Raw genomic sequence first — 9,320 nt, forward strand, 5'->3', positions numbered from 1 at the left:
CACCTACTCGCCGAGTCCCTCTCATAGATTCCATATAAATACTTAACATAGGATACCTGGGAATCCGGATGTTACAGAAAATAAGTAAAGGTGGCGACTTTATACCTCTGGAAGATGCTAACTGAGGTAGATTCTAATTCCCACACTTTCCTTGCTCCAATTCCTTTTCCTTCCAAGTTCCTTCTCTCCAAAGATCTTCCTCCCAAGCTTAATACACATACAATAGAGCACCACACGAATTAGGGTTTCTTAAGAGCTCTCAAGAACTGTAAAGAGTCCAAAGAAGGCTTAAGCCTCCTTAAATAGGGTGCAAAACCCCAGGATTTTGGGTTTCATTCACCAGCTCCTACTCGTCGAGTCCCTTCATGGACTCGGCGAGTAGGTCACTAAACACGCGATCCCACCCCGCTGCTACTCGACGAGTAGGGCAACCAACTCGTCGAGTAGGACTTAAAACCAAAGAAATTCTTATTTAAATAAATACCTGAGAATTGGGGCGTTACAAAGATAGCAACGGTGGGGCACATTTAAAGGGTATAAGATATTTTCCATCTGCAAAATGGTCCTTAAAAGTTGAAAAGAGAACAATGCCCTCAAGTGGGAGGCACATGATTGGGTTCGCAATAACAATTTAATGGAAGTTAAGTCGAGAGACCATTTTCACATACAAACCAGGCCAAAATGACCATGAAACCAAAAAAAATCGATGTTTGGACCAAACCTTGGAAAATATGCATACCATAGGGACCATTTTTGTAGTTTTGTCAACTTTGTATTAAGAGCATCCACAATGGTGAGGTCAATGAGAGGATTGAATGAGATGGCAAGTCTAGTTGTCATTCATTGGATGAAACTCTATCATAGTGAGATGTCACATTGGTATTCGATGGATTTGAAGTTCAGTGGTTATTGAACTCTTCAATGGGAAAAATGAAAGTTTTCTAATAATAAATATATACTAGAAATTAGCTTTTGTAACTTTCTATTGAATTTTGTACGGTTAAACGCATTGTAAGAAAAAATTGATTGAGTTGTATGGAATGTAGGAAAATGACATGGCAATCTATTAAACTCTATGGAGTTCAATGCATTGCGGATGCCAAAGAATATTCATTTTTACGGTTAAATACTTCAACAACCACTGAATTTCATATACATTAGTTATCTCCATGACATCCTCCTCTGAATTGTGGATACATGCTCTTAAAGATTCAAGTTTGCATTTACCCTAGCTCCTCACTATTTTCGAGCCTTTTATTTATTTTATTTTTTTCCGATAAAAAAAAAAGATTCAAGATTTTTAGCAGCGTAGAGGGATAAGACGAGCGTCTTCTTTGATACTTGTGTATATAAAGGAACATGTGGATTTATTATTCTGCTTTTTCCAATCTTGGATCTTATCTAAACTAAAGGATTCATGAGATCGTTGGAAGGTAGATCCCACAAGTCACAGTCGGGGTTGAACATACTTGAAACATTTCTTGTATCTTTTTCTCCTTCAGAGTCATCGGCGTTACCATCGGCTAATTTTGAATGAAACTGAGGTTGCTGGTCACCTGCCGTGCATGTGCTACCAGTGCACATGCTCTGACTCCAGGGAGATCCGTCTCCTTCATGACCAAACGATGGAAGGGCGTAATGAAATCCAGGAAAGTTTGCAGATGATGCTCCGTTAGCGTCCCAAGGTTTGTTGGTTGTCTGAGGCTCGTGTATGATCGCCCTTGATAATCCAAGCTTGATCTTTTCAATCGTATCATGATCATCATGTGCTTCATGCTTAGAAGTAATATTATAAGAAGGTGACGTGGAGGCATTTTGTGGTGGTGCAGGAGCATGATTAGGGGATTGGAATTGAATATCTATGTGCTTCTTGGTTAGGAGATGAAGCATCTCATCTTTCAAACATCCGAGAGTTGCTTCTGCGAGGTTAGCCACCTGTGGAGGTGCGAGAGTGGTGGCTATCTCTGCCATGAGGTGGGAGTAAGGCTTATGCGTAACTGGATCGATTCCCATACCTGAGAGCTTCTTTTTCAGTTTCGTGTTCCAATGGTTCTTCACATCATTGTCTGTTCGTCCTGGCAACTGTGCGGCTATCACGGACCACCTGTACTTGCATCGTATAGGTACAATCTCTCAGATTTTTCTCATGAGAATGCAAACACACACATACATACATCATAGGTGCTGTTAATTTGTACCTGTTGCCTAGAACAGAATGTAGCCTGACAATGATTTGTTCTTCAGCATCGGAGAATTGTCCATGCTTTAGATCAGGGCGTAGGTAGTTAGTCCAACGTAACCTACAGCTCTTCCCACATCTTTGGAGGCCTGCATTTTTGGGAATAAGGCGCCAGTTACGAGTCCCATGTTGAGCGATGTAGGAAGACAATTTGTGATCTTCTTCAGGGGTCCACTGACCCTTCTTCACACTCTCCTTTTCGCAACATGGGATTCTACCCATCCCTTCTTCCCTTTTTCTTTTCTTTATAATTAGAAAGCAACAGCCAGCAAGTTTACAGAGTTTTCTGTTTTTGATATGGAATTAAAAACTTATAAAAAAAAGTAATAGGGGAAAGAAGAAGGAGAAGAGAAAGAGGATATGTGTGGAATGGAGAGGAAATATGAAGGTTTTGTTAAGTTGAAAATTTATTCTCCATCAAGAATGTGTATGATTAAATATATATATTTTGTGGTTGGGTGAGGTATTTAAGTATAGAAATGGAGGTCATTGCATGATTAGCATAAAAGGTGCATGACTTTGTGATTTGTGAATAAAGAATTCAACGCCGTAGAGCGTGTGAGACATTGGCAGGTAGCTCACTCATAAAACACTTGGTCAACCCTCTCTCTCTCTCTCTCTCTCTCTCTCTCTCTCTCTCTCTCTCATGTGTGTGTCTACGTACGTACGTGTGTGTCTATGTACGTACGTGTGTCCATGGTTGACCGTTTGGCTTTCTGCAGAGAGTTGGGTGGCTTACCGATCTGGTCATACAAAAGTGGCAACAAACGAAAGTTAAGGTTTTCCAGGTGCACGTGTGGCTGCTCATACATGCATGTTTTGTTTATTGGTAGAACACGAATATTTTGTCAAGAATTAATATTCTTGTTTCTTTGCATTGCAAAGCTTTCCTGCAAGACTTGCTGGTCCCGTACGTGTGTGCTCTCACTTATACAAAAATATCATAGAGAGAGAGAGTTAGGTTCAAATGTTTTTACTATCTATTGTATGCATGTATGATTGATTCTGAACCAATCATTTTAGTTATTTTAAGAAAGTAATTAATGCATATTAAATGCTAAAGATGTAATTAATACCTATTATATCTTCAACATGTAATATGCATTAATTACTTTCTTAAAATAACAAAAATGATTGGTCCAGAATCAATCATACATGCACACAATAGATAGTGAAAACAAAATAACCTAACCATATATATATATATATATATATATATATATATATATATATATATATATATATATATATATATATATATATATATATATATATATATATATATATATATATATATATATGCTTAAATTATTTTGTTTTTACTAACTATTGTGTGCCAGAATGCACAGATCTGGACCAATGGATGTAAGTAATCAATGGACATGATTTGAGAGTGTATGATACTACAATGGGATAGCATGTATCATATAATCACACAAGTTTTAGCAAAATGGTATTTTGGACAATTAACCACATTTATAAAATGAATTTTTCGGATTTTTAGGGATAATTAATTCTCCTAATTTAAAAAATCTGATTTTATTTAATTAATTCAATTTTAATTTTAACTTAATTTGTAAACATAACCGATTTTATTTTGTCAGAATATTTTTTTGTTAGAAAGATGTTCTTTCAGAATTTTATTCTGTTAGAATATTATTGAAGAATAACAAAATTCTTGAATCAGGGGTTGAAAAATAACAACATTCTAATATATTCTTATACATCTGAACTTAAATACAAATTCATACATATTCTTACAGACTAAAAACCTTATACATTTTATTATACATTTTAATATAATTATACATATTCTAAAAGAATATCAACAGAAATGAATAAAATTCTAAAAAAATAACAACATTCTTAAATTGTAAGTATGATCAAACTTTATTTATTCTTCAAGTTATTCCTATTAGGTCTTTAACGCATTCTTCCAGCCATTCCTATCATAAATACAACAAAAACTAATACCGGCTAAAAACATTTACTTGCAATTAACTACCACTTTATATATTCTAATAGAATACATAGAATACATTCTGGCAGAATACATAGATTTTATTTTGGCATAATACATTATGATAGAATACATACAATACATTCAAAAGTATCGTATTTTCTGCTAATACAATTTTGTATTCCAAATATACAATAACGAAGGACAATAGAAATTGGAATTCAAAATCACAAATTGAACGAAAATAATACACAGACAAATTATTTACCTTTTTAAACAATTACATAAAACATGTGTTGCTAGTAATTCTGACAGAATGCATACCACAAGGTTAAATTCGTTAAATTCTCTTTCAGGCATTTCAACAAACACTTGTTAGGCATTATCATCAAACAAGCCAAAATTCATCTAAAACAATTAATGAAGTTAGAATAATAATGTCGGTGCTAGGTGTGTATCAACAAAGACCATGATCCTTATAAATAGACAAAGAAATCATCAAAAAATGTCAAAACCCAATATGCGTATAATATATGCAATATAGTCATGTAATCCTTAAATTGCAATGAAAAAGATGGAGTCTTATATATAGGCATTTCATCGAACATTTAGAGGGCAACATACATGTTATATGACATAATACATATTGCATAAAATATATGTTACTAGCAATTCTGATAGAATACATGTTATATGACAGAATACATTCTCACAGAATATGACATAATACATAGAATATGATAGAATACATATAATACATTTTAACAAAATACATAGAATACATAGAATATGGCATAATACATAGAATATAACATAATCCATGTCTAAGATTACTAGAAACTATGCTTTAAATATGGAATTAGTCAGTTTTTGAGAATTTGGCTTGAAACATCTCTTATGCATTTTATCAAACACCTTATGTGCATTATCAAATTATCCTAGCTTTACCTTGAAATACAATGTCAAACACCTTCAACAAGTTTTATTAAACACCAAACACCTTCATAACACCAGGAATTGAACCGAAAGCAGGAGAAAGATTCATGATATCATGGGAAGTCGATAGAAATTAATTACATATGTTGAGATAATCAGAAATCAAATGCAGCTATACCAAACTTGAATTAAGAGAACGTATATCTGATTCCACTAGTGAATTTTCAGAATTAGGAGATCTTAATTGGAAAGGACTTACCTTGGTTCAAATAAAATGCAAAGAAATACATCCAAACAGATTGCAATCATCGTTTTTTCATAAATGTTATTCACAAAATCATTTATCCAAAACCAAATACATAAAATCGATTAAATAAAAAAAAACGAGTTCAATAGAAGAAAAAGCAACTTACAGACTGACTGGAGAAGAAATTTATCCGTAGCCATGGGTCTGGAAACTTGATGATTGATAGTGGAGATGATGGCCGCAATGGTGGGTTTCTCTCCTGGTATAATGAAGGAGTCGATGGTGAAGATTGAAGAAGCAATTTAAGGACGAATGGTGAGTGTCTTTCTAGGGTTAACAAACTAGTTTCCCTGGACATTAAAAGTTTTAAATATTTACCAAAATTAAAGTTAGCCAAGATTAGTATTATACCATTTTCTAATTTATTATTGAATTTATTTTTGCTTAATTCTGATTGGTTGTTAGAAGCACACAATACTTGTTGAAAACATTTGAACCTATATATATATATATATATATATATATATATATATATATATATATATATATATATATATATATATATATATATATATATATATATATCACTGAAAGTGTGACTAAATGTGATGTTATTGTATGGATCTTATGGTTACTTTAAAATTTAGTGTTCGTATGATAAAAAACAATGTGGCCGTTTTAAATGTATGGTTATTGGGTAGAGAATTTTGTTGCAATAATCAATCATTTTATCTAATATTGTGGTTTTAAACCGTCAGTAGACACATTTTTTTAATAATTGTAGTAACTGTATATCACAATTGGCGACGTACTTGTTGTTTCAATGTGACGTTTTGCTAATAAATTGTCATAGAGTTCAAAGTTTATTAAGACTATTGAGTATCTTTTGTAGACATGAAATTACGGTGAACATACACTAAATGGTTACATGTAATTAATTTCATAATTGACAATTTGCTAATAATTAGTCACAAGAACAATTTTTTAGTGTGACTATTGTCTATCATATAAAGACACACAATTAAATGAAACATGATCGTAAATATTATAAAGACATATTTTATTGAAATTATGGATTTAATATTAGCTTATGGCCATATTTGTATTACTTATCATGACTGATGCTATCCCTCAAAATATAAAAAGTCGTAATTATGTCTATTTTATATCATTTCAACATAGAAAATTAATTAAAAATAATCATAATTGATTTATATACACAATAGTGTTTGTTATTGTGACTGGTATTCAATTTATTTCCATAAAAGTTGGTTATTAGTATAACCTATTTTATCATTTAGACATGCAAACATTATCGAGTATGACCATTTTTTGTACTAAATTTAAACTATAGCCATTAATGTCATGTCCACAAAAAATTTAGATGAACATGACTATGTATTCCATATTGTCACATCATTTGTATATTAACATGTCAGGTTTTTTTTTTTGTATTCTGACACATATTTTTTATTTATTTATTTTTTTATGTATTCTGACACACAAATATTATCTAAATGTAACAATAAAAGAGTTATTAGTCATGCAATTATTGAATTTAGTGAAATGCGTCATTATTTAACATATCGTTTTTTTTTCGACGGTGTTATTATTTAAGTCATCGACACAAAAACTTGTGAAAACATGATCTTAAAATAGTTGTAAATACATATTTAATTTAGATCATGACTATTGTTAACCTTTTAGCCACATGACAAAAATAATGTAAAATAACCATTGTATAATTTTAGAAACATTGAAAAAACTTTAAAAGATGGTCAAATTTATATTAGACATATAAAAATTTTGAAGTGTGATTATTGTTTTACATTCAATGACATTATTTCTATTTTTATTTTTACTTTTGCTATATTTCAAACACATCAAAACAATAGAAATGAAAATAAACATGAACCGATAATATGAAACAATAAAAAGAAATCGTATTATTAATAATTGAAATGCAAATCCATACAATAAGATATCATGTCGTTGAATAAGCTTTACACACCAAAACACAAAAAATAATCATGTTTCCGGTTATCCTAAAAAACATTATACATTTTAATTTATTCTACTTGGTTATGGACAAAAATAGAGGTAGTATAAAGTTTAGATCACAAAATAATTACAACAAAGGTCAAATAATGTTGACAAATGATTGGCTCCTCATGAATAGACTTGAAATTTAATAAAATATATGTGCACTGAATCCATTTAATAAGAAAAAGATTTAACTTAATGGAAAAAGTTAAACTTGTAAATTGAAGTCTAATCCACAAAAGAGAGTTCTCACATCTGGTTGAAAGATAATTGATCTTAAACCTGATGTTGCGTGGTCAAATAGAAGAGAGATGTTGCTTAAATAAAGCATATACATCTAGAATGCTAAGGAAAAAAGGGGGAATGTTTTCTAGAAAAATGGTACCTTTGGTCGAGTACTCGAGTTGTTTTAATTAATTCAAATGTCTCCAAGTCCTAATATTTTATCGTTTTGTCTAATGAATATGTTTCTAGAAGAAACTCAAGAGGATGAAAATGCATTGAATTAATGTGCCTTACATGAAACTTAAATTCATGTAAATTTTCCCAAACGCTAAGTCACATATCTGTCACACAAGTTAAAATTTAACCACAATGATGATTCATTAATTATCTATGTTCTGAAATGGAAAAAATATTGTACCTCTACAACATTATCAAGCTCCTGAAGTTTGCATATTTGATTATGAGTGAGAATTGAATAGTGAAACAAAATGTGTGAAGAAGAAGGGAGATAAAGAACCCACCGATTTTGACCTAGGGAAAAACTATTTGGGAAACAAGTCGTTGGTACATGCCTCCTTCAAAGGGATCTGCCAAGTCTCATATGATCACATCAAATTTATCATCTCTATTTTTTAGCTCCACCATGTAGAATAAAACATAGATTTTCAACCATTTTATTTATCAGAGATATTAGTGTTTCATGATATATCGTTATACAAAGAGAAGTCTTCTATAAGCACTATCACTTTCCCTTAATTCTACTAATACTCCTGCAACATGAAAGGATTGTCAACTATACAAAAAGAAAAAGTAATATTCAAATTATTACCGGATCAGGAAAAAAAAAAAGAACCAAAACTACTATCAATATGAAATTAATGTTTAAATACATAAAAGCACACAGATTATGTTTGAAACAACAAGCGTCTTTATATCTTCAAACATCACCAACGCCGATTGGCATGAATAGTTATCTACAGATGTAGTGGAAGTGTCAACTGGATCACTACTCAAGAACACAAAAAACACAACGATAAAGCCATCGAGTACGTACACTTTTTTGAGATAACAACTAGATAAGATCTAAAAATTGGGAATTTTGGAGAATAGGACATACCTGGAAGCGAGTGACTTGGAGATGATGACGATATAGCCGAATCGAGGAGAACGACCACTTAGGATGTGAATAATGAGATCTAGGGGCAGAGGGGGAATAAATACGGGCTAATGTAGATTCAAGTGTGCTATGTGGCTATGATTATGGGTAAATTGACATCACTCCTACAATAGAGATGAGGCGTGCAAATATGTGTAAAGGAGTTAGGTTTAGAAGAAAATCCAAGATGATAAGGAAAAACAAGGATTCTAATTTTTTTGAGGCGCGGGAAGTATAATCTAAAATAAACTTTAACTTTTGGAAATGGGATGCAAAAACGTAGATTTTAATTTTCTTGGAGTCATTAATTTTTTTTACTTTAGAGAGGATTGGGAATTTATATATATATATATATATATATATATATATATATATATATATATATATATATATATATATATATATATATATATATATATATATATATATATATATATACTAGGTTATAACCCGTGGAAACCACGGTTGTTATTTTTATAATCATTATATAGACAAAAATTAAAATAATATATCA

The 9,320-nt window shown here is 31.4% G+C and overlaps 1 protein-coding gene and 1 long non-coding RNA gene across 2 annotated transcripts; both read right to left on the minus strand.

Annotated features, from left to right (window-relative positions):
* Positions 1-1,401: 1,401 nt before the first annotated feature.
* Positions 1,402-2,461, minus strand: LOC111888707 (transcription factor MYB80). Its single transcript, XM_023884833.3, has 2 exons — positions 2,199-2,461; positions 1,402-2,104 (listed from the first exon to the last, which is right to left on the minus strand). The coding sequence occupies exons 1-2, from the start codon at positions 2,459-2,461 to the stop codon at positions 1,402-1,404; spliced, it is 966 nt and encodes a 321-aa protein (XP_023740601.1).
* Positions 2,462-8,296: 5,835 nt separating this feature from the next.
* Positions 8,297-9,008, minus strand: LOC122197970 (uncharacterized). Its single transcript, XR_006191762.2, has 2 exons — positions 8,768-9,008; positions 8,297-8,656 (listed from the first exon to the last, which is right to left on the minus strand). It is a non-coding gene; the product is annotated as an uncharacterized LOC122197970 (long non-coding RNA).
* Between the last annotated feature and the right edge of the window lie 312 nt (positions 9,009-9,320).

This window comes from Lactuca sativa, chromosome 5 (genome assembly GCF_002870075.4).
Source record: "Lactuca sativa cultivar Salinas chromosome 5, Lsat_Salinas_v11, whole genome shotgun sequence".
In the NCBI taxonomy this organism is placed as follows: Eukaryota; Viridiplantae; Streptophyta; class Magnoliopsida; order Asterales; family Asteraceae; genus Lactuca; species Lactuca sativa.

What these genes read in the sequence shown, in the direction of transcription:
- LOC111888707 (XM_023884833.3), bottom strand. Translation starts at nt 2,461, where the DNA reads ATGGGTAGAATCCCATGTTGCGAAAAGGAGAGTGTGAAGAAGGGTCAG. An exon ending in CATTCTGTTCTAGGCAACAG is followed by an intron (nt 2,105 to 2,198) that starts GTACAAATTAAC and finishes ATGCAAGTACAG; the next exon opens with GTGGTCCGTGATAGCCGCAC.